Source organism: Oncorhynchus mykiss, chromosome 19 (assembly GCF_013265735.2).
Source record: "Oncorhynchus mykiss isolate Arlee chromosome 19, USDA_OmykA_1.1, whole genome shotgun sequence".
Classification (NCBI taxonomy): Eukaryota; Metazoa; Chordata; class Actinopteri; order Salmoniformes; family Salmonidae; genus Oncorhynchus; species Oncorhynchus mykiss.
The window spans coordinates 10,077,137-10,103,214 of NC_048583.1; the positions used below are offsets into that span (position 1 = coordinate 10,077,137).

Genomic DNA, 26,078 nt, shown 5'->3' on the forward strand with positions numbered 1-26,078 from the left:
TATGCAAAATAAGGATTTTATTCAAAGATCCATAATGGAAGCAATTGCAATATGAATCATGATCACATTACTTACAATATTTCTTCATGGTGAGAATAGGAGTTTGATATCCAGACATAATGTGAAAAGTATTCCCTCAATCATCTGTACTGGTATACACAGTATAATCCTAATGTCCATAAGGTACTGTGGTGCTGCAGTGTATTAGACCTCCCTACTGGAGTGGCAGGTAGCCTGGCGGCTAAGAGCGTTGGGCCAGGTTTGAAACCCCGAGCCGACTAGGTGAAATACTGTATCAGCCGATGTGCCCATGAGCAAGGCACTTAACCCTAATTGCTCCTTTAAGTCACACTGGGTAAGAGCATCTGCTAAATGACTCAAATATATGATGAAACCTCTTGGGGCCTGCAGTGTATAAATACTGTAGTGTTAAACCTTAATGAGTGTAGACGGTAGGATCAATCTGCCCTAACAGGATCGGATCATTTCCCACCTACCTAATAGATCATGTTATGCGTCAGGTTAAACTAATCTGATCATAGCTCTGTGGTTAGGTTCCAACTCCAACCCACACTATCCAACCTGTCAAAACAGTTTTGAGATGAGTCATTATAATCTGATCCTAGATCTGTGGTTAGGTAGCAACTAAATCAACATCCCCCCAACAGTTCTGAGATCAGTGATTTCGCTTTAGTTTAGCGACTTCTCATAGATGAACCTCTTCATGTTATCACCGATCCAGTCGTTGAAGGAGGACACTCTGGTGAACACAGAGGGTTTCTTGTCCTTGATACAGCCGAAGGCGCCAAAGCTGACGATGCCGTGGACCTCCCAAGGGTCTGAGGCTGAGGGTTGGCAGGCGAAGGGTCCACCTGAGTCACCCTGCAGAGGAGGAGAGGAGAGAGGATGAGGAGAGGAGATAGGATGGAGAGAGGATGAGGAGAGGAGAGAGGAGAGGAGAGAGGATGAGGAGAGGAGAGAGGATGAGGAGAAAGGAGAGTGAACATTTTAATGTAATTATAGATGACAACTAAAATAATCGCTAGTGAATTATTTTCAGAAATTAATTCACATCATAGGATAGGAAGCACACGTACTCAACGTACTCAGGCTACTAAGGCTATACGGTAAACACACTACAGAGGGAAAGAACAACACTGAGAGTAGCACACACACTACAGAGGGAAAGAACAACACTGAGAGTAGCACAAGAGCTGCTGGGTAAAATACATAGCAGCACGTGGAGGTCAAAGACTCACACTGCTGTCATTCATATGGACCTCATTATGACAGACAACTATGTAGTTCCTATGCTCTTTGTCCTCTGTCCCACCACAACAACAAACTAATTAAACCATTATCAAGGCTGACTGATCACAAACAAATGCTATGTGCTGTGTTACATAATGCATTCCAATCAGGAGAAACCACCGGACTGTATTATCATTGTGTAATATAACAACAAGCCACTTGGTCTCGGTCGAAGCCAAGGTGATACAACCAGCCAACCCCCGTAACCTACCCCAAAACTAAGCACTAAAGCTGGTTAGTTAGGTTGAACAACCAGGCCTTCTCCCAACCTCTCCTAGCGCAAAACGAGCCACTCTCTGGATAATAGGTTGTACCACCAGGCTCTTTCGGTTCCTCCCCTTGCCCAAAACGAGGCACTGTAGCTGGGTAGGGGTCCGTAGTCTACCTGGCAGGCTGACTTGAGCTCGTCTGGAGACTCGTATCCGGCACAGATCATAGAGGGTCTCAGGGTGTCCCACCAGTAGGCTGGCTTACTGCAGGTGGCGAATGGGACGATGGGCAGGGCTGCCTGGTTCAACTTCTTAGATACAACAGGGAAGAGGCTACCTGGAGAGAGAGAGATGGGAGGAAGGGGGAGGGCCGGCAAGTTAGGGGAGTGGCGAGATAGTCATGCCCATGTAATGTTCCCCATGCAAATGTCTATAATGACCATTACAACTGCTGTCTAATTCAACATGGACATGATCACATGGTCGCCATGCTAGCTAGCTTCTTAGCTTGCAAGCCTCGCTATCCTCATTGAACCCGATGTGAATAGCCTTAACATATCACTCCTCCTTGTATCTCTATACATGACTAATGTATGGATATCCAGTATGTCTACTAGCTATGTTATAGTCCTATACTAGAGTAATCACTGAGAGTCAATGGGAGCGCAGATAGATACAGAACAGAAGATGTTAGAGTCGGATATAGCATTGTGTGTGTCACTGCCTTGTCACTGTGTGAGTGGTTGAGTGCTTTCTTTGTCTCTCTCTGGGGTCATCTGCTGCAGTGCTGAGTTGATTCAGACTCTATACGTGGTGTCAATAGTGTGCTGAGTTGACTCAGACTCTATACGTGGTGTCAATAGTGTGCTGAGTTGATTCAGACTCTATACGTGGTGTCAATAGTGTGCTGAATTGATTCAGACTCTATACGTGGTGTCAATGCTGTGGAGTGCCACCTGGCCTCATGAAAACTTTATCAGCCCTGAAAAGAACATGACACACCCAGTCAGCCAACACCAGGCTTTGCATTAATATTGTAGCCTGCTTATAATCCCTCCTAGGCGAGGAAATCTATTAATTGACTAAAGCTCAGCGTTCAACACCATAGTACCCTCAAAGCTCATCACTAAGCTAAGGATCCTGGGACTAAACACCTCCCTCTGCAACTGGATCCTGGACTTCCTGGCAGGCCCCTCCCCCCCAGGTGGTGAGGGTAGGTAGCAACACATCTGCCACGCTGATCCTCAACACTGGAGCTCCACAGGGGGCGTGCTCAGTCCCTTCCTGTACCCCCTGTTCACCCACAACTGCATGGCCAGCTATGACTCCAACACCATCATTAAGTTTGCAGATGACACAACAGTGGTAGGCCTGATCACCGACAACGACGAGACAGCCTATAGGGAGGAAGTCAGAGACCTGGCCGGGTGGTGCCAGAATAACAACCTATCCCTCAACCTAACCAAGACTAAGGAGATTATTGTGGACTACAGGAAAAGGAGGACCGAGCACGCCCCCATTCTCAACGACAGGGCTGTAGTGGAGCAGGTTGAGAGCTTCAAGTTCCTTGGTGTCCACATCAACAACAAACTAGAATGGTGCAAACACAAGACAGTCATGAAGAGGGCACGACAAGGCTTATTCCCCCTCAGGAAACTAAAAAGATTTGGCATGGGTCCTGAGATGCTCAAAAGGTTCTACAGCTGCAACATCGAGGGCACTGGTTGCATTACTGCCTGGTATGGCAATTGCTCGGCCTCTGACCGCAAGGCCTTATGGAGGGTAGTGCGTACGGCCCAGTACATCACTAGGGCTAAGCTGCCTGCCACCCAGGACCTCTACACCAGGCGGTGTCAGAGGAAGGCCCTAAAAATTGTCAAAGACCCCAGCCACCCCAGTCATAGACTGTTCTCTCTACCGCATGGCAAGCGGTACCGGAGTGCCAAGTCTAGGACAAAAAGGCTTCTCAACAGTGTTTATCCCCAAGCCATAAGACTCCTGAACAGGTAATCAAATGGCTACCTGGACTATTTGCATTGTGTGCCCCCCCAACCCTTCTTTTACACTGCTGCTACTCTCTGTTTATCATATATGCACAGTCACTTTAACTATACATTCATGTACTTACTACTTCAATTGGGCCGACCAACCAGTGCTCCCGCACATTGGCTAACCGGGCTATCTGCATTGTGTCCCACCCACCACCTGTCAACCCCTCTTTTACGCTACTGCTACTCTCTGTTCATCATATATGCATAGTCACTTTAACAATATCTACATGTACAGACTACCTCAATCAGCCTGACTAACCGGTGTCTGTATGTAGCCTCACTACTTTTATAGCCTCGCTACTGTATACAGCCTGTCTTTTTACTGTTGTTTTATTTATTTACCTACCGATTGTTCACCTAATACCTTTTTTGCACTATTGGTTAGAGCCTGTAAGTAAGCATTTCACCTGTTATATTCAGCTCACGTGACAAATAAACTTTAGATTTTGATTTGATTTGAATGCCCTGAGCTGGGTGAGATGGGTGGAGCTATCAATGTCAGTTTGAGGAGAGGTTCTTTGGGGCTGCTGATGTTATAGCATCATAAAATAGTTAAATGTTTAGTCTCAGCAGAGGTAGGTATTGCTATGCAATATGTGCCGTGTATTTAAATGGCGTATTTTCAAACGTGTATTTGAAGTGGTGTGTCATGTATCTGAATTGCCAGGGTGTGTGTCTGTATGTGCACCTACGAGTGTGCCTATTGATGAACAACTATTCCTAAAAAAACATACCTTTCTCGTCGCCCCACCCCGTGACGTAGCAGGGTTTCCCAGCAGGCATCAGGGCGCCGAGCGCCGGCAGACACACGGGACTAATCTCCCTGGTCATGTTGACTTCAGAGCTCAAATGCACCAGGGCGATGTCGTTAGTGATGTCCGTCTTGTCCTGCTCGTACACGAAGCCCTTGTGCCTGATGATGCCGTCCACCTGGAGTCAAAGAAATCAAATCAAATGAAACTTTATTTAGAAGAAGAAAGAAAAACATCGCCACCTACTTTACAGTAAATCAATATAAATGAAGGAGATAAAAAACCATCAATAACAATACAGAAAGAGAGACATCATATTCCAGTTTATACTTAGATATTACAAGCTTTTATATCTCAATAAATAAACATTCAAATGCTGTTCACCTTGTAGCAGGCCTCATGGGAAGGGAGGTCCCGGGATGAGTTCATGTGGTGTTTACCCAGACACATGCGCCAATAGGTGGGGTTACCCAGAGGCCTGGATGGGGTCGGTGGAGAAGGGATTTTTGGTTAAGGTTAGAAAGTTAAAGGGAGTTTCTATTATTACGCACATTTTGGGATTGGATAGAATAATGTGTTAATGTGAGGTGTGTGTGTGTGTGTGTATGTGCTTACGCCATGAAGCAGTGAGCGGCCGTCAGGACCCATTGCTTGTGGATCAGGGAGCCTCCACAGCCATGCATGTAGGGGATGGGATTAAACGGACTGGCCTGAAGAGAGAGAGATTCATCAACATACATGATTACACGCCCACACATGCATGTAGGCACTAGTTGCAAATAAGTCCTGCACATACGCGGTTGCACACACACACATACACACTAACCCAGGCCTCACCTGCATGGAGACTTGCCAGGGCCAGGAGTGGGGCACAGCCTCTACCCCGTTGACCACTCTCAAGGTGGCACTACTGGGGGGTACAGCAGGGCTGCCACACGTCTCAGGCCAGCCTATAGGAAGAAGAGAGACAGGTCAATATACAGTTAATAAAAAGGTACTCATGAAAGTCTTTTCAAAGTGTCAGTCAGTGGGAAATGTCACCGTGCTGTTGGAAAGGGATAGCCACTTATAACTGAAGTCTGGTTGAGCTGGCAAGGCTCCAATTGATGTACCTAGAGACAATGTCTCTGCGGTAAACATAGCAGTTGTCCAGATGAACTTCCCATGAGAAGATAGAAGTTGGCCATTTTTAGTTTAGTTTTGACAGAGAGTCATGCTGAGACCAAGGTCACTTTTACAGATGAGCCCTGTATACACATCAATACACACATCAATATTCACATCAATACACGAAAAGCAAAACACAATCGTAGAAAAACACATTCTCAGTAAAATGGTCTTCAATCTGCATTTGCCACAGATCTACGGTCAGATATTTTTATTCCCCTTAATGGTTCATGTTAGGATTTGCGTCAGGGTAATCTGATCCTCGATCTGTGGTTAACCAGTGGTTGTACTTACTGATAGTGATGTTGTCCCATGGGTTAGCGGGAGGGGGAGGCAGAGTGGGGAACAAGTTGGGATCAGTGGTCCAGTAACCACGGAAACCCTTCTCCACATTGGCTTTGTTGCTGAGGAAACGGACCACAGCCGTGTTGCCGACGACAGTAACCTCAGCGGGCGGCGCAAAGCCACAGAAGCGATCTGCACAGGTAAAAAATCACAAACAAGAAAAGTATTATTGAAGTAATGTAGATTTATCACATATACTGTACTTAGTTACATTGATCAAAGTAATGCACCCTTGAAAAAATTACACAGCAGTTCGCAGAAATCCAACAAAATATCCTCTATGAATTATACTTCAATGGCATCTCTATAGTGTTATCGCTATGGTACCAACCTTGTGAGGTCAACCCTGCTCCACCGTAGATCTCCACGTAGTCCACACACTGTCCCAGCTGGTTCACGGCCTGCACCTCAAAATGGGTGAAGACAATGTGGATGTTCGAAGCTGAGGGGATGGAGATACGCCAGGTACACACAGCCTGGTCTAGGTAGTTGTTAGGCCAGTTGGGAGAGGTGAGTTCTCCCTGCTCACTGCTGAAGACACCTCCACATGAAGCTGTAGGAGGAAGTGGGAGAGAGGAGGGTGGGGAGAGTCTGTGTGTAAAGACTTTGTGTAAATCCATAAGAATGTTAGGCTGGCCTCCCAGGTGGCGCAGTGGTCTAGGGCACTGCATCACAGCGCTAGCTGTGCCACCAGAGACTGGGAGGTCCGTGGGGCGACGCACAATTGGCCTAGCGTCGTCCGGGTTAGGGAGGGTTTGGCCGGTAGGGATATCCTTGTCTCATCGCGCACCAGCGACTCCTGTGGCGGGCCGGGTGCAGTGCGCACTAACCAGGGTCGCCAGGTGCACAGTGTTTCCTCCGACACATTGGCGCGACTGGCTTCCGGGTTGGATGCGCACTGTGTTAAGAAGCAGTGCGGCTTGGTTGGGTTGTGTTTCGGCGGACGCATGACTTTCGACCTTCGTCTCTCCCGAGCCTGTACGGGAGTTGTCAGCGATGAGACAAGATAGTAACTACTAATAATTGGATACTACGAAATTGGGGAGAAAAAGGGGGTAAAAATGTTTGTTGTTAGGCTTAGTGGTGAAACTGAAGGTGCGCCTAAGCAGTGATCTGAAGTCAGATATGTATTCCGCCATGGCCCGTATGGTGAATGTTCACATTAGGACTGTTGCTAATGGTGCTGATCCTAGAACTGTGCTTAGAGGCTTCTTCCACAAGGAACGTCTGTCCATTCACCCAGCTCCACTCACCTTGGCTGGGGTCCAGAGCCTTCCAGGAGGCCCTGAAGCCCAACTCCACTCACCCTGGCTGGGGTCCAGAGCCTTCCAGGAGGCCCTGAAGCCGAGCTCCACTCACCCTGGCTGGGGTCCACAGCCTTCCAGGTGGCCCTGAAGCCCAGCTCCACTCACCCTGGCTGGGGTCCAGAGCCTTCCAGGAGGCCCTGAAGCCCAGCTCCACTCACCCTGGCTGGGGTCCACAGCCTTCCAGGTGGCCCTGAAGCCCAGCTCCACTCACCCTGGCTGGGGTCCAGAGCCTTCCAGGTGGCCCTGAAGCCCAGCTCCACTCACCCTGGCTGGGGTCCACAGCCTTCCAGGAGGCCCTGAAGCCCAGCTCCACTCACCCTGGCTGGGGTCCACAGCCTTCCAGGTGGCCCTGAAGCCCAGCTCCACTCACCCTGGCTGGGGTCCACAGCCTTCCAGGTGGCCCTGAAGCCCAGCTCCACTCACCCTGGCTGGGGTCCACAGCCTTCCAGGTGGCCCTGAAGCCCAGCTCCACTCACCCTGGCTGGGGTCCAGAGCCTTCCAAGTGGCCCTGAAGCCGGTGTCCACCACCTTGTTGTTGGAGGTGAAATAGAGGCTCAGTCTGTCACCGATACTCACTAGGTCCTGAGGGGGAATGTGACTGCAGTAGGTACCTACAAAGGAGACATAAGGAGGTTATAAGGTGACGTGGTGAGGTTATAAAGATACATTAAGGGGTCATAAGGAGGCATGCAGTGCATCACTTAATTGGTCTCCTCTCCTTCATATGTACTGACAGGATAGAGAGAAGCAAGATCTTTCTTCTGATATGAGACAAATCAAGGGTTTCAAAGGCTAATCAAACATTGTTGGCGGAATCTTTTTGTGCAAACAATGTCTCCTGGGCCTTAATCTACAACTGTCATTATGATAACGACAGTAATCTGTCTACTGTGATTAATGATATTCAACTACCCTATTATCAAGTCCATCAATACGTGTCCTGGCTGACAAAGCATATCAGTTGTTGAAGAGACAAGAGCATTCTCTGTTACAGCTTTCTTGTCACAGTGTTTCATCTTGCCTTCCAGTCAGTTGTACGGCTGCCAGAGCAAACAACTTGACTCTGAAATGTCATTTACTCTTAATCATATTGGAAAGTAATGACATTGACGTGTTTGAGGTGAGACACAATAACGCACACAGTAATCTCATTTATCAGACACAAGTGACCCCGCAAATTAATCGTCAGACAGGGTGTGTGTGCTCACGCACATATCACCTACCCCCCCTCCTCCCACACACACCAAAGACCCTTACATACGGCTGTACTACCTAGGCTGGCTAAGCTGTCGTTGATGGTGACCTTGTCGTTGAGACACAGCTGGGTGTCCTCCAGGGAGAAGTTGTGGAAGTGCAGGTGGACCAGTTTACCGTCGGGCACCTTGATGTGCCACTGGCAGTGGGCACCGTTACTGTAGCTGCCCGGGTGCCCCATGCTGGACAACACGCCGCTCTCGCCAGCCATGTCCTTTGGCCCGCCGCAGCCAGATGCTACAAAGAGAGGAGGAGAGGGGATGGGAAGTAAGTTGAAGGGAGGACAGGAAGGGACAAAGAGAGAAAGAGGGGAGTCGGAAAGAGAGAGAGGGAAAGAGAGAGAAAGAGGGGAGTCGGAGAGAGAGAGAGAGAAAGAGCGAGAGAGGAGCAGGAAAAAAAAGATGTCACGCCACTCCAAATCAACCAAAAAGCTTGATATTAGAAACCGATTTAGACCGGTTGGAACCAGTTCTCGAGTGGCAGTGCAGTCGCAGGCACTGCATCTCAGTGCTAGAGGTGTCACTACAGAGCCTGGTTTGATTCCAGGCTGTATCACAACCGGCCGTGATTGGGAGTCCCATTGGGCGGCGCACAATTGGCCAATCGTCGTCCAGGTTAGGGTTTGGCTGGGGTAGGATGTCATTGTAAATAAGAATTTGTTCCTAACTGACTTGCCTAGTTAAATAAAGGTTAAATAACCTACTGTGCTGTTTGTACATGTCCCTGCGGATGACATTCTCCATCCAGGGGATGTAGGCCGAGGCACGGGTGAACACAGAGGGTTTCTTGTCCATGATGCAGCCATTGGGACCAAAGCTGGTGATGCCGTGCACCTCCCAGGGAGCGTTGGCAGAGTCCTGGCACACCAGGGGACCACCTGAATCCCCCTGTGTCACATGGCGATGGTCAACAGCACTTCATATTGATGACATCATCAACACAACCATGACAAAATTAATCAAATAGTTTTTTTGTATCATGTAAACACTGCATAAGTCAATGGATAATTTTTTGCATTATACAGTATAATACTATGCGGGTATATATCCCACTTGAGTACCTGACAGACAGACTTGAGCTCGTCAGGCAAGGTGTAGCCCATGCAGATCATGGAGGTCTTGACCTGGAACCACCAGTAGTCCAGCTTCTTACAGGTGTTGAAGGGCACCACCGGCAGGGCCACCTGGTTCAGGGTCTCAGCCACTTTGGCATTCATGGAATCACCTGATTAAAAAAGATAGAACCGGTTAATTTATTGTTTGGTCCTCAGCCACTTTGGCATTCATGGAATCACCTGATTAAAAAAGATAGAACCGGTTAATTTATTGTTTGGTCCTCAGCCACTTTGGCATTCATGGAATCACCTGATTAAAAAAGATAGAACTGGTTAATTTATTGTTTGGTCCTCAGATACTTTGGTATTCATGGAATCACCTGATTAAAAAATATATAACTGGTTAATTTATTGTTTGGTCCTCAGCTACTTTGGTATTCATGGAATCTCCTGATTAAAAATAAATGAGTTGCTCCAGTTAATTTATTGTTATCAACTGATAGTGCTTGACATTTATTTTCGACTAATCCTTTTTAGATGCTTTTTCATAGAAAACAAAGGCTGTGTTTACACAGGCAGCCCAATTGCGATCTTTTTTTCACTAGTTGGTATCAGATCAGCTCTGAAAAAGAGCTGATTTGAAAAGATCTGATGTGATTGGTCAAAAGACCAATTAGTGAACCAAAAAAAGAACAGAATTGGGCTGCCTGTGTGAACGCAGCCAAAGACGCGTACAGCGAGATCAACGTTGAAATTCAGTGGATGTATTTTCAATTGTTAACCAACAGAGGGGGTGAAAGCACCGGAAGAACTGGAACCAGGATTGGCAGTATGGAAATAGGAAAACTGGTCAAGGAATGAGTTATGGTGGTTGGATGGATTGTTGTATTTTGTTGTAACTTGTACCTGCTTGTATATATTTGTGGAAGGGAAGAGTCATATGTTTTTTTCTGACAGCAAAATTAGGTCACAATCCTAATATCTTGCTCTGACTGTATCCCACTTACAGTGCCTTGCGAAAGTATTCGGTCCCCTTGAACTTTGCGACCTTTTGCCACATTTCAGGCTTCAAACATAAAGATATAAAACTGTATTTTTTTGTGAAGAATCAACAACAAGTGGGACACAATCATGAAGTGGAACGACATTTATTGGATATTTCAAACTTATTTAACAAATCAAAAACTGAAAAATTGGGCGTGCAAAATTATTCAGCCCCTTTACTTTCAGTGCAGCAAACTCTCTCAGAAGTTCAGTGAGGATCTCTGAATGATCCAATGTTGACCTAAATGACTAATGATGATAAATACAATCCACCTGTGTGTAATCAAGTCTCCGTATAAATGCACCTGCACTGTGATAGTCTCAGAGGTCCGTTAAAAGCACAGAGAGCATCATGAAGAACAAGGAACACACCAGGCAGGTCCGAGATACTGTTGTGAAGAAGTTTAAAGCCGGATTTGGATACAAAACGATTTCCCAAGCTTTAAACATCCCAAGGAGCACTGTGCAAGCGATAATATTGAAATGGAAGGAGTATCAGACCACTGCAAATCTACCAAGACCTGGCCGTCCCTCTAAACTTTCAGCTCATACAAGGAGAAGACTGATCAGAGATGCAGCCAAGAGGCCCATGATCACTCTGGATGAACTGCAGAGATCTACAGCTGAGGTGGGAGACTCTGTCCATAGGACAACAATCAGTCGTATATTGCACAAATCTGGCCTTTATGGAAGAGTGGCAAGAAGAAAGACATTTCTTAAAGATATCCATAAAAAGTGTTGTTTAAAGTTTGCCACAAGCCACCTGGGAGACACACCAAACATGTGGAAGAAGGTGCTCTGGTCAGATGAAACCAAAATTGAACTTTTTGGCAACAATGCAAAACGTTATGTTTGGCGTAAAAGCAACACAGCAACACACCATCCCCACTGTCAAACATGGTGGTGGCAGCATCATGTTTTGGGCCTGCTTTTCTTCAGCAGGGACAGGGAAGATGGTTAAAATTGATGGGAAGATGGATGGAGCCAAATACAGGACCATTCTGGAAGAAAACCTGATGGAGTCTGCAAAAGACCTGAGACTGGGACGGAGATTTGTCTTCCAACAAGACAATGATCCAAAACATAAAGCAAAATCACCAATCAAATGGAATGGTTCAAAAATAAACATATCCAGGTGTTAGAATGGCCAAGTCAAAGTCCAGACCTGAATCCAATCGAGAATCTGTGGAAAGAACTGAAAACTGCTGTTCACAAATGCTCTCCATCCAACCTCACTGAGCTCGAGCTGTTTTGCAAGGAGGAATGGGAAAAAAATTCAGTCTCTCGATGTGCAAAACTGATAGAGACATACCCCAAGCGACTTACAGCTGTAATCGCAGCAAAAGGTGGCGCTACAAAGTATTAATTTAAAGGGGCTGAATAATTTTGCACGCCCAATTTTTCAGTTTTTGATTTGTTAAAAAAGTTTGAAATATCCAATAAATGTCGTTCCACTTCATGATTGTGTCCCACTTGTTGTTGATTCTTCACAAAAAAATACAGTTTTATATCTATATGTTTGAAGCCTGAAATGTGGCAAAAGGTCGCAAAGTTCAAGGGGGCCAAATACTTTCGCAAGGCACTGTATCTACACAATGCATATTGTAGCACCCTTAACCCAACCCCTAGCAACCTCGTCAAGAGATTTGGATCACAGCATAAGGTGTTGGGTTGATAGGCGCTGGTCTGGGCTACCCCTCCAATATCATGGTGTCCTCCAATAGGAGTCACAATAAATGGCAGACATCACAAAACATCTCAAGCCCTCACCAGTCTTCATCTCCACAGCCGATGGCATAACATTGATTGTGTGTTCACTACACAACGCCTGTGTCCCAAATGGCACCCTATTCCCTATGCAGTGTGCTACTTTTGACCAGGGCCCATAGGGCTCTATATAGGGAATAGGGTGGAATTTGGGACGCATCCAAATACTCATGAGACAAAAGAGGTCACAGGAAATCGTGGACGTCCCAAACCCCTCACCAGACTCATCTCCCCAGCCGGTGGCGTAACACTTCTTGCCCCCCTCCAGAACCTCCTCCAGGGAGGGCAGGCAGGAGTAGGAGATCTGATCGCTGGGGGTCACTTCCCCACCCAGCCTGACGAGGGCGATGTCGAACTCCACCGTGGGCAACGTGGGGTACTTGAAGCCCTCGTGGCGGTAGATGCCCGTCACGCCGAAGCAGCGCTCCGTGTCTTCTGTGAACGTCAGGTTGTGTTTGCCCAGGCACATTTTCCAGCGCTGGAGCTCGTCAGCGTACCTGCAGAGAGTGCGAGTCACATAGATCCTAATGTTTAGTGCACTCATTGTATAAACACACACACTGATGCAGACATCCTCCTTAACATAACCACCCATAACTACATCATAGAAATTGAATGATTTGACTTGGGAATATACACTTTAAAGGATCTATTTCTATGTACAAAACCAACCACCAACCGACAGAAAAACCTACAGTGTACAGAGTTCGCTGGCAATAGCAGCATACCATCAATTCCTATCTATCAGCATGGTTCTCTGTGACAGGGCAGAATTAACTCTGTGGGTCATTATACACAGTTGGAGACATTAATTGGACTAACAAGACCCAGCACCAGCCCTGTAACAAGTCTTAGATAAGGACCTTGGTAATGGTTGTGACAGACAGAGGCATAGGCGTCCCAAAGAACTGCCTGTCTGCATTACGATAATAGGCTCCAGACACAGGGAGGGACATTTTCTCAACTTTCATGGTCTAAAAATACTTTTCTGTTTTGTTTACTTCACATGACACAGAACAATATTACGTAATGTCAGCTCAGTGGTGTAAAGTACAAGTCCCAAGTACTACTTAAGTCGTTTTTTTGGGGTAGCTGTACCTTTAGTATAGATTTTTTTGACAACTTTTAGTTTTACTCCACTACATTCCTAAAGAAAATAATGTACTTTTTAATCTATACATTTTCCTTGACACCCAAAAGTACTTGTTACATTCCGAATGCTTAGCAGCAGGGTAGGAACATTTTCAAATTCAAGAACATCAAGAAAACATCCCTGGTCATCACTACTGCCTCTTATCTGGCAGACTCACTAAACACAAATGCTCCATTTGTAAATTATGTCTGAGTTTTGTAGTGTGCTTAATATTAAGAATGTAAAATGATTTAATACTTTTACTTTTTCTTTTGATACTTAAATATATTTTAGCAATTACATTTACTTTTGATACTTAAGTACATTTAAAACCAAATACTTTTAGACTTTTACTCAAGTAATATTTTACTGGGTGACTTTCACTTTTACTTGAGTAATTTTCTATTAAGTTATCTTTACATTTACTTAAGTATGACCATTGGGTACATTTCACACCACTGTGTCAGCTCAATCAAATGTAAAAGGTACATTTTAAAATCTCAAAAGGTAAAAATGTATGCCAAAATCGTCTTGTTTTGTGCACACCATAGAGACATGCTGGCCTACATGTACGGTGATATGTACCTGTGACACAGTTGAGGGGAGTGCACATTTATAGGAATAGAATTACCGCCCAACACGGAATGGACCATTGACTTGAATGAGAATGTCTGTTCTAGTAATTCTGCCATTGTGTCTACGTCCCAAATGGCACCCGTTTCCCTATATATTTCACTACTTTTGACCAGGGCCTATGCGTCTCAAATGGCACCCTATTCCCTATAGGTCCTGGTCAAAAGTAGTGCCCTAAATAGGGTGCCATTTGGGACTCAACCTGTAGTTCATTCACCGTATGAAGCAATGGGCAGCTGTCATAACCCAGTTCTTATGGATGAGAGTTCCTCCGCAGGTGTGGAAGAACTTGGGCGTCTCCTGACTGCTAGGCCAAACCTGGGTAAAATAAAACATCAGCTTTTAAAGTGATAGATCACCCAAATTATTCAATGACATGTTGGTTTCCTTAGCCTGTAAGCAGTCTACGGACAAGGTACGATAGCAATCCATGCTATGGGCCATGTCTCTAGACTGCTCACAGGGCAAGGAAACCAATATGTCATTTGTTTGAACTATTCCATCAATAGTGAGCCAGTCGTGCCTATTTGTCTTCTAAAGGCCAAATCTGTGGGACAGACAGTGCGCAAACACACAACCACCCACACGCACAAACAAGCATAGTGTACGACGATGCCTCTGATATAATCAAAGTTGTTTTAAATAATGATGGGGTTGAGTTGAAGGGACCCTTCTCATTAAGTTTTATTAGCAGTGTGTGTGTGTGTGTGTGTGCAGTTTCAGGGTGTGTGTGTAATCCGACCCATGTAATGATGATGTCAATTAACAAACATGTCCCATCTGAAAGAAGTCTTGTCCCTGTGACTAGTGTAGCTGCATCATGATAACAGAGAATCTCATTCAAAACCTATTGGTGATATTGCCCTTGAGAGATGAGATGTTGAGTAAATGAATTCACTTGTTGTTGTAAAAAAGTTGACACATTTGTGATGTTCCCTGATGCATAATCACGTGACTTGGTTCTGGGTATATGCCTAAGACATGTTAGCAACCAGGCAGCCATTTTGGATTTGATTCTAGAATAACAGTGTTTGATGGATCTAAATGACCCTAAATAGAGTTTAGACAGACAGTGTCTCACCTGCATGGACACCTGCCAGGGCCAGGAGTGGGGGTTGGCTGGCTCTCCATTGACTATGCGGGTGTGGATGGTGGGGGGAATGGCGGGTTTGCCACATGTGGTTGGCCATTCTAGAGTAAAGGACAGAACAGTTGTTATCTTATCTGACATCAGCGATAAGACTAAAGGGTTATTGTTTTGATAGAAGTAAGAATTTTTCCCATAGTCATCTCCTCCCCTCTCCTCTCCTATTCCTTTCCTCTCCTCTCAGCTGTGCCCGAGAAGAACCCCCCCCACCCCCCGAGGCAGCACGATGCACAGTCCATCTGTAAAACTCGATTTCAGCAATTGGCTTGGCAGGGGCCCGGCCACCTGGGGCCCATCAAAGGGTAAAGAATGGGGCAAAGGGTAAGAGACAACCAGAGGGCAACTGCTGCACTAAGGGCACTTCATACTACACTGTCTGCATCCTAAAATGGCACCCTATTCCCTATACAGATAATAGTATACTAATTTTGACTGGAACCCTACTGGGCTCTGGTCAAAATCAATGCACTATAGAGAATAGGGTGCCATTTGGAACGTACAACGGTCAAAATCAATGCACTATAGAGAATAGGGTGCCATTTGGAACGTACCACGGTGTTTACAGCTCCAACAAATAATCTAGTTTTACTACACATCTGGGCACTACACATCTGGGCAAATAAACCCAGGATTCTACTGTACTCTACAGACTGGCCACCTGAAGGGCTTTTGGGGGGCGTTACTTGGTCTTAGGGTCGTTGTCCTGTTGGAGGGTGAACGTTCACCCCAGTCTGAGGTCCTGAGCGCTCTCGCGCAGGTTTTCATCAAGGATCTCTCTGTAATTTGATCCATTCATCTTTCCCTAAATCCTGACTAGTCTCCCAGTCCCTGCCTGTCACCACCGTAAGGATGGTGCCAGATTTCAATCTTGGTTTCATCAGACCAGAGAATCTTGTTTCTCATGGTCTGAGAGTCTTTAGGTCACTTTTGGCAAACTCCAAGCGGGCTGTCATGTGCCTTTTACTGAGGAGTGGCTTCCGTCTGGCCACTCCACCATGAAAGCCTGATTGGCGGAGTGCTGCAGAGATTGTTGCCCTTCTGGAAGTTTCTCTCATCTCCGCAGAGGAACTCTGTAGCTCAGTCAGAATGATAGTCGGCTTCTCGGTCACCTCCCTGACCAAGGCCCTTCTCCCCCGATTGCTCAGTTTGGCCGGGCGGACAGTTCTAGGAAGAGTCTTCCTAGAGGACAAAAATCAGTTAACCACCTAACTGAGGAACTCAACTTAACCTTGCGCAATACCCTAGATGCAGTTGCACCCCTAAAAACTAAAAACATTTCTTATAAGAAACTAGCTCCCTGGTATACAGAAAATACCCGAGCTCTGAAGCAAGCTTCCAGAAAATTTGAACGGAAATGGCGCCACACCAAACTGGAAGTCTTCCGTCTAGCTTGGAAAGACAGTACCGTGCAACATTGAAGATCCCTTACTGCTGCTCGATCATCCTATTTTTCCAACTTAATTGAGGAAAATAAGAATTATCCAAAATGTATTTTTGATACTGTCGCAAAGCTAACTAAAAAGCACTATTCCCGAAGTGTGGATGGCTTTCACTTCAGCAGTAATAAATTCATGAACTTCTTTGAGGAAAAGAATATGATTATTAGAAAGCAAATTAAGGACTGCTCTTTAAATCTGCGTATTCCTTCAAAGCTCAGTTGTCCTGATTCTGCACAACTCTGCCAGGACCTAGGATCAAGAGAGACACTCAAGTGTTTTAGTACTTTTAATGGCATCAGACTGAGGCTCTGCATCTGTCCTCGAGCTCCTAGACCTTAGTGCTGCTTTTGATACCATCGATCACCACATTCTTTTGGAGAGATTGGAAACCCAAATTGGTCTACACAGACAAGTTCTGGCCTGGTTTAGATCTTATCTGTCGGAAAGATATCAGTTTGTCTCTGTGAATGGTTTGTCCTCTGACAAATCAACTGTACATTTTGGTGTTCCTCAAGGTTCCATTTTTGGACCACTATTGTTTTCACTATATATTTTACCTCTTAGCAGTGAAAGTTAACATTATGTTTTCGAATGACATACCTATGCGGATGACACACAGCTGTACATTTCAATGAAACATGGTGAAGCCCCAAAATTGCCCTCGCTCGAAACCTGTGTTTCAGACATAAGGAAGTGGATGGCTGCAAACGTTCTACTCTTAAACTCGGACAAAACAGAGATGCTTGTTCTAGGTCCCAAGAAACAAAGAGATCTTCTGTTGAATCTGACAATTAATCTTAATGGTTGTACAGTCGTCTCAAATAAAACTGTGAAGGACCTCGGCGTTACTCTGGACCCTGATCTCTCTTTTGTCGAACATATCAAGACTGTTTCAAGGACAGCTTTTTTCCATCTACGTAACATTGCAAAAATCAGAAACTTTCTGTCCAAAAATGATGCAGAAAAATGTATCCATGCTTTTGTTACTTCTAGGTTAGACTACTGCAATGCTCTACTTTCCAGCTACCCAGATAAAGCACTAAATTAACTTCAGTTAGTGCTAAATACGGCTGCTAGAATCCTGACTAGAACCAAAACATATGATCATATTACTCCAGTGCTAGCCTCTCTACACTGGCTTCCTGTCAAGGCAAGGGCTGATTTCAAGGTTTTACTGCTAACCTACAAAGCATTACATGGGCTTGCTCCTACCTATCTCTCTGATTTGGTCCTGCCGTACATACCTACACGTACGCTACGGTCACAAGACGCAGGCCTCCTAATTGTCCCTAGAATTTCTAAGCAAACAGCTGGAGGCAGAGCTTTCTCCTATAGAGCTCCATTTTTATGGAATGGTCTGCCTACCCATGTGAGAGACGCAGACTTGGTCTCAACCTTTAAGTCTTTACTGAAGACTCATCTCTTCAGTGGGTCATATGATTGAGTGTAGTCTGGCCCAGGAGTGTGAAGGTGAACGGAAAGGCTCTGGAGCAACGAACCGCCCTTGCTGACTGGGATTCTCTGCCTCTAACCCTATTACAGGGGCTGAGTCACTGGCTTACTGGTGCTCTTTCATCCCGTCCCTAGGAGGGGTGCGTCACTTGAGTGGGTTGAGTCACTGATGTGATCTTCCTGTCTGGGTTGGTGCCCCTCCTTGGGTTGTGCCGTGGCGGAGATCTTTGTGGGCTATACTTGGCCTTGTCTCAGGATGGTAAGTTGGTGATTGAAGATATCCCTCTAGTGGTGTGGGGGCTGTGCTTCGACAAAGTGGGTGGGGTTACAGGGCCTCCCGGGTGGCGCAGTGGTTAAGGGCGCTGTACTGCAGCGCCAGCTGTGCCACCAGAGACTCTGGGTTCGCGCTCAGTCTCTGTCGTAACCGGCCGCGACCGGGAGGTCCGTGGGGTGACGCACAATTGGCCTAGCGTCGTCCGGGTTAGGGAGGGGTTAGCCGGTAGGGATATCCTTGTCTCATCGCGCACCAGCGACTCCTGTGGCGGGCCGGGCGCAGTGCGCGCTAACCAAGGTTGCCAGGTGCACGGTGTTTCCTCCGACACATTGGTGCGGCTGGCTTCCGGGTTGGATGGCGCTGTGTTAAGAAGCAGGCTTGGTTGGGTTGTGTGTCGGAGGACGCATGACTTTCAACCTTCGTCTCTCCCAAGCCCGTACGGAAGTGGGTGGGGTTATATCCTTCCTGTTTGGCCCTGTCTGGGGGTATCATTGGATGGGGCCACAGTGTCTCCTGACCCCTCCTGTCTCAGCCTCCAGTATTTATGCTGCAGTAGTTTATGTGTACTTCTCCTGTCTTATCCGGTGTCCTGTGTGAATTTAAGTCTGCTCTCTCTAATTCTCTCTTTCTCTCTTTCTTTCTCTCTCTCTGAGGACAAGAGCCCTAGGACCATGCCTCAGGACTACCTGGCATGATGACTCCTTGCTGTCCCCAGTCCACCTGGCCGTGCTGCTGCTCCAGTTTTAACTGTTCTGCCTGCGGCTATGGAATCCTGACCTGTTCACCGGACGTGCACCTGTCCCAGACCTATTATTTGACCATGCTGGTAATTTATGAACATTTGAACATCTTGGCCATGTTCTGTTATAATCTCCATCCGGCACAGCCAGAAGAGGACTGGCCACTCCTCATAGCCTGGTTCCTCTCTAGGTTTCTTCCTAGGTTTTGGCCTTTCTAGGGAGTTTTTCCTAGCCAACGTGCTTCAACATCTGCATTGCTTGCTGTTTGGGGTTTTAGGCTGGGTTTCTGTACAGCACTTTGAGATATCAGCTGATGTGCGAAGGGCTATATAAATAAATTTGATTTGATTTGGTTCCAAACTTCATCCATTTAAGAATGATGAGGCCACTGTGTTCTTAGGCAACTTCAAAGCTGCAGAAATGTTTTAGTACCCTTCCCCAGAGCTGAGCCTCGACACAAACCTGTATCGGCGCTCTACGGACAATTCCTTTGACCTCATGGCTTAGTTTTTGCTCTGACATGCACTGTCAACTGTGGGATCTTATATAGACAGGTGTATGCCTTTCCAAATCATATCCAATCAATTGATTTTACCACAGGTGAACTCCAAATCAAGTTGTAGAAACATCTCAAGGATGATCAATGGAAACATGATGCACCTGAGCTCAATTTCTTGTCTCATAGCAAAGGGTTTATTTCTATATTATATACATTTGCAAAAATTCTCAAAACCTGTTTTCACTTTGTTATTATGTGGTATTGTGTATAGATTGCTGAGGATTTTTTTTAAATACATTTAATCAATCAATTTTAGAATAGGGCTGTAAACGTAGCAACATGCTGAAAACGTAAAGGGATCTGAATACTTTCTGAAGGCACTGTACATACTTACAGTGATGTTGTACCAGGGGTTGGGCTGTATAGGGGCCTCAGTGGGAACAGGCTGGGTAAGGGTTAGGTACCTACCTACAGTGATGTTGTACCAGGGGTTGGGCTGTATAGGGGCCTCAGTGGGAACAGGCTGGGTAAGGGTTAGGTACCTACCTACAGTGATGTTGTCCCAGGGGTTGGGCTGTATAGGGGCCTCAGTGGGAACAGGCTGGGTAAGGGTTAGGTACCTACAGTGATGTTGTCCCAGGGGTTGGGCTGTATAGGGGCCTCAGTGGGAACAGGCTGGGTAAGGGTTAGGTACCTACCTACAGTGATGTTGTACCAGGGGTTGGGCTGTATAGGGGCCTCAGTGGGAACAGGCTGGGTAAGGGTTAGGTACCTACCTACAGTGATGTTGTACCAGGGGTTGGGCTGTATAGGGGCCTCAGTGGGAACAGGCTGGGTAAGGGTTAGGTACCTACCTACAGTGATGTTGTCCCAGGGGTTGGGCTGTATAGGGTGCTCTGTGGGAACAGGCTGGGTAAGGGTTAGGTACCTACCTACAGTGATGTTGTCCCAGGGGTGGTGCTGTATAGGGGGCTCTGTGGGAATAGGCTGGGTAAGGGTTAGGTACCTACAGTGATGTTGTCCCAGGGGTTGGGCTGTATAGGGGGCTCTGTGGGAACAGGCTGGGTAAGGGTTAGGTACCTACCTACAGTGATGTTGTCCCAGGGGTTGGGCTGTATAGGGGCCTCAGTGGGAACAGGCTGGGTAAGGGTTAGGTACCTACCTACAGTGATGTTGTCCTAAGGTTTGGGCTGTATAGGGGCCTCAGTGGGAACAGGCTGGGTAAGGGTTAGGTACCTACAGTGATGTTGTCCTAAGGTTTGGGCTGTAAAGGGGCCTCAGTGGGAACAGGCTGGGTAAGGGTTAGGTACCTACCTACAGCGATGTTGTCCTAAGGTTTGGGCTGTATAGGGGCCTCAGTGGGAACAGGCTGGGTAAGGGTTAGGTACCTACCTACAGTGATGTTGTCCCAGGGGTTGGGCTGTATAGGGGGCTCTGTGGGAACAGGCTGGGTAAGGGTTAGGTACCTACAGTGATGTTGTCCCAGGGGTTGGGCTGTATAGGGGGCTCAGTGGGAACAGGCTGGGTAAGGGTTAGGTACCTACAGTGATGTTGTCCCAGGGGTTGGGCTGTATAGGGTGCTCTGTGGGAACAGGCTGGGTAAGGGTTAGGTACCTACTTACAGTGATGTTGTCCCAGGGGTGGTGCTGTATAGGGGGCTCTGTGGGAACAGGCTGGGTAAGGGTTAGGTACCTACAGTGATGTTGTCCCAGGGGTTGGGCTGTATAGGGGGCTCTGTGGGAACAGGCTGGGTAAGGGTTAGGTACCTACCTACAGTGATGTTGTCCCAGGGGTTGGGCTGTATAGGGGGTTCAGTGGGAACAGGCTGGGTAAGGGTTAGGTACCTACCTATAATGATGTTGTCCCAGGGGTTAGGCTGTATAGGGGGTTCAGTGGGAACAGGCTGGGTGGTGTCTGTAGTCCAGTAGGCTCTGAAACCTTTAGCCTCCACGAAGAAGTCAGTATGGAAACGCATCACCAACTTGTTGCCCTTAGTTGTGATGGTGGCTGGAAGTTGGTCACCACACCATGGACCTGGTAAGTAAAAACAACAACATCAGATGCTTCTACTACTACTGCTACTTCTACTACTACTACTACTACTACTACTACTAATAGTACTACTACTACTGCTACTTCTACTACTACTACTACTACTAATAGTACTACTACTACTGCTACTTCTACTACTGCTACTTCTACTACTACTACTACTACTACTACTACTAATAGTACTACTACTACTGCTACTTCTACTACTACTACTACTACTAATAGTACTACTACTACTGCTACTTCTACTACTGCTACAACTACTACTACTGCTACTACTAATGCTGCTGCTACTACTGCTACTTCTACTTTTACTACTACTAATAGTACTACTACTACTGCTACTTCTACTACTGCTACTACTACTACTACAGCTACTACTACTACTACTAATGCTGCTGCTACTGCTATTACTACTGCTGCTACTACTGCTACTAATGCTGCTACCACTACTACTACTGCTACTACTGCTGCTACTAGTGCTACTACTAATGCTGCTACCACTACTACTACTGCTACTACTGCTGCTACTAGTGCTACTACTAGTGCTGCTACTAGTGCTACTACTAGTGCTACTAGTGCTGCTACTAGTGACTTCATTTTCATAACAATCTGGCTCAAATTAAGATTCTACATCTGTACTACTACTGCTTCTACTACTACTGCTACTAGTGCTGCTACTACTACTACTACCACTACTACTAGTGCTACTAGTGCTGCTACTACTACTACCACTACTACTACTACTAGTGCTACTACTACTACTACTGCTACTACTACTAGTGCTACTAGTGCTGCTACTACTACTACTGCTACTACTACTACTGCTACTAGTGCTGCTACTACTACTACCACTACTACTACTACTAGTGCTACTACTACTACTACTGCTACTAGTGCTGCTACTACTGCTACTAACACTACTACTAGTGCTACTAGTGCTACTACTACTACTACTGCTTCTACTACTACTGCTACTAGTGCTGCTACTACTACTACCACTACTACTACTACTAGTGCTACTACTACTACTACTACTCTGTAACTTATCATTTTATTTATAAATAACCTTTCATAAAATTGGGTAACAATGTGCTGATGGTACACAAGCTGCAGCACTATTCAATCAAATGTTTAAAATCACCATATTTGTACTCACTGTGTTTTGTACTCTCAGCTCCGTCATTATAGATGTCATACGCCACCACGTTATCCAAGCATTTGGAAGTGAAAATGTCCTTGGCTTCCACGTCGAAGTGGGTGAACGTCAGAGTTATGGTCTTCCCTTTGGGCACCTCCACACTCCACATGCACTCACTGGCCGCCTTGTAGTTCATAGGCCAGTTCTGAGACTTAATAACCCCTTTTAACTCATGGGAGGCCCCTCCGCATCCCTGGATCGCTGTGGAATGAAGGTGGGGGTTAGTGTGTGTACATACTGTATGCATGTGTGTGTGTGTGTGTGTGCGTGTGCGTGTGCGTGTGCGTGTGCGTTTGCCCAGTGCGTGTGTGTGTAAGTGCATGCATGCATGCGTCCTTGTGTGGGTGTGGGTCTGAATGATGATAGTGGGCAGACGGGATATAAACAGATTAGAGTAGATGAGCTGCAGCCTCCTCAACATTAGCCAGAGAGCAGAGTAGAATTTACTCAGCAGTAAGCACAGTGTGTCACAGTGATAAACAGCCAGTGCAAGCCTATGCAATACACCCTAATGTAGCTGGTCGATCAGCCCTGGTATCTGGCTCTCCCTGTTTATTTAAAGATGGAGTGTATGTGTGTTTACTCAGATGGAGCGGGTCCGTGGAGTTTGTAACAGAAATAAACGTTTAATGCATCCACTTTACATACATATTGATATCTCTTTAAATGTGGGTGTCGACGTCCAAAACCTTGGGTGTCGACATCCATAAACTGAAATGTCTGATCTACTCAAAAAAAACTGTAGTATAACGCCAGAAAACGCCAAGGTAAAACAGCAGTTGAAAACATTAAAGCTACCACATCAGAATGAATGACTTAACAAAAAACAACTCCTCCTTCAGACCTCCTCACCCCTTTCCCAACTGAAATGTCAAGCCCTCTGATAGATCAATTATAATCATGATCAAAGCATTTTCCCTCGTTTGACCAGTGTACCCTGACCTGTGCTTTCTCAGGACTTACCACTCATACTTCTCGTTCTATGACGTTGCTCCTGTCATAAATACGCCCTGGGAATCTAAAGTTCACTTTATGGCCGGTCATTATTAGTAGTGGAGCTGCCTCAGCGATATAAGGTGCCTCAGGTGTGTGTGTGTGTCTGTGTTTGTGTGTGTGCGTACAGATTCACATGTGTGCACGTTTGCATGTGCATGCGCATGTGTGTGCACGTTCGTGTGCATGCGTTTGTGTGAATGTGTGTGTGTGTGTGTGTGTAAGCGGAGAAAGCTGGGATTATTACCGGCAATGTCCTCAGGATACACGGCCTCCCACTTGGCGGAGAAGCCTCGGTCAGAGAGACGTGAGTCGGACAGGAAGCTCAGGGACATCTTGTTATTGGCACTGACCACCACAGGGGGAAGGACGTAGCCACAGTGTGTGCCTGGGATGGAGAAGGAACGGAAATTAGGAGTATTGGATCGGAGGAGAGGGAGAGGGAGAGGGAGAGGGAGAGGGAGAGGGAGAGGGTCCTATTACTAATATAGAAACATAAGAGTAGTAACCAGAATTTCAAATACACAAATGTTAATTTCCATGCATACCAATGTTGGTCTAGCAAAGATATGGAATAATTAGACATTCAATAGACATTACAGAGAACAGACAGATTTCTGATGAGGCACGGTCTTGTCATTGATAAAGAACATGTTAGTCATAATGTAAATATAACCTTGAAAAATAAGACACATCAATCAAATGGTTTCACGTCACCTAAAGGTCTAAGGGCACAACATCTCAGAAAACATACTCCTCCACTTTCAACATTTACTACTCCCTACGCTACCTCAGTAACTATAGATTTTTTAAATGAAGGAGATCAGAGTTCTGAAATGACACAGCACCAACTGAAGCACGTACAATGGCAGCCTGGTGTTTTGCTCCTGTACTTGTTAGGTTTAATGTGTGCAGTCAGGGGCCAACCATGCCCTCCTGCTGAGCCCTGCTCCCCCTGGCAGGGGGTTGCGCCTGTTCTGACAGTTAGAGCTCCGACAGAGACCTCTGGTGAGGAAGGAACTGACCGTTGCTCACACACACCCCCCCACACACACACACACGCACACACACGCACGTGCACATAAACACACACACACACACGGAAGGAGAGCGAAATATCTGTCATCCTAAATGTTTTGACATCAGCTTGAATACCACACTGAATAGGGTGTAGGGAGAAGTTGCACCTAGATGTGAATCGTGGGTCAGTTAAAACATTTCCTCACTAATGCTTAAGGTTAGGATTGGGGGAGGTAAAGCTGATCCTAGATCTGTACCTCGGGGAAACTTCACCCCAGAGCACTAAATAGTGTTCTTTGGATGGTGTTAGGTTCTAAAATGCTGAGTTTACGACTTCAGCGTCTTCCAGGTCTTCTTTAACGCAGAAACAAAGCTGTTTCCTTTCTTTCTGCCCCCCACTCTCAACTTAACACACACACACACACACACACACACACACACACACACACACACACACACCCCGCAGGTGTAATTGTCTCCACTCTACCTCTGCTACAGAGTGTTGTGCCAGAGATAAAACTATCAGACTCCAGCTTTCTGATGTGAATAACAAGGAGGTCACATTTACAGTTCCCTAGCCTCGCTCCTTCTCTGGGGAGAGATCCTAATCAACAGCTTTACTGCCCTGAGGACAGGAGACAGGCACTGGCACACTCAGCATACTAGCCTAGCTTGGTGCTTGGCGCTCTGTCCAGGAGTCAAAGTCCCCCCCCCCCCCTTTTCATTTCAAGCAACGGGGCACATTCTGCTCAGCATATGCTTATCTGCTGTCTCTTGCAACTTGATTTGTTTGTTGTGTGTATGTGTGTGTGTGTCCCTCAGTTGACAAACAGCTTGTTTGGGAAATACGAGGGGGAGTGGGTCCATAGGTTATCGCCTGGCCCCCACTGCCGCCATTTGGGGGTTTGGCATAGTTTGGATGGGCAGGCACATCTTACTAACAAGAAACTAGAGGCTGGTAGCCATTTTGGCGTTTGGCTACAGATACTGTAGGTGGGTATTGTGGGTGGCTTGTCTTATCAATGGACTAATGGCTGTCAGAGAATACACTGGGTGCCATTTTGGGGCTTTCATAGAGACCGACGAGCAATTTGGACGGTCCATCTGAGTTTACCAAACAACAACAACAAACAACTAAAAGTGTCTGTCCTCTATGACACCATTTGGAGCCATTTTTGGATCTCCATAATAACACATTAACAGGGGATCCAGGTTGGGTGGACAGGCTGTAACTT

General features: G+C 46.3%; 1 protein-coding gene across 3 annotated transcripts in view; it reads right to left on the reverse strand.

Moving 5' to 3' along the window:
• Nucleotides 1-4: 4 nt before the first annotated feature.
• The window catches only part of LOC110498434 (ovochymase-2), a 47,124-nt gene continuing 21,050 nt past the window's right edge, over nt 5-26,078 (reverse strand). For all 3 annotated transcript variants that reach the window (XM_036954211.1, XM_036954212.1, XM_036954213.1), the window contains 18 exons: nt 24,071-24,211; nt 22,789-23,031; nt 21,426-21,611; nt 15,108-15,217; nt 14,244-14,344; nt 12,481-12,758; nt 9,457-9,620; nt 9,100-9,283; nt 8,415-8,633; nt 7,619-7,753; nt 6,167-6,388; nt 5,785-5,967; nt 5,161-5,273; nt 4,939-5,033; nt 4,708-4,801; nt 4,306-4,501; nt 1,697-1,857; nt 5-882 (listed from right to left, as the gene is read on the reverse strand). In XM_036954211.1, the coding sequence (XP_036810106.1) occupies nt 691-882; nt 1,697-1,857; nt 4,306-4,501; nt 4,708-4,801; nt 4,939-5,033; nt 5,161-5,273; nt 5,785-5,967; nt 6,167-6,388; nt 7,619-7,753; nt 8,415-8,633; nt 9,100-9,283; nt 9,457-9,620; nt 12,481-12,758; nt 14,244-14,344; nt 15,108-15,217; nt 21,426-21,611; nt 22,789-23,031; nt 24,071-24,211 (3,017 nt within the window). In that variant the 3' untranslated portion in view covers nt 5-690. The remainder of the gene's footprint in view (nt 883-1,696; nt 1,858-4,305; nt 4,502-4,707; nt 4,802-4,938; nt 5,034-5,160; nt 5,274-5,784; nt 5,968-6,166; nt 6,389-7,618; nt 7,754-8,414; nt 8,634-9,099; nt 9,284-9,456; nt 9,621-12,480; nt 12,759-14,243; nt 14,345-15,107; nt 15,218-21,425; nt 21,612-22,788; nt 23,032-24,070; nt 24,212-26,078) is intronic.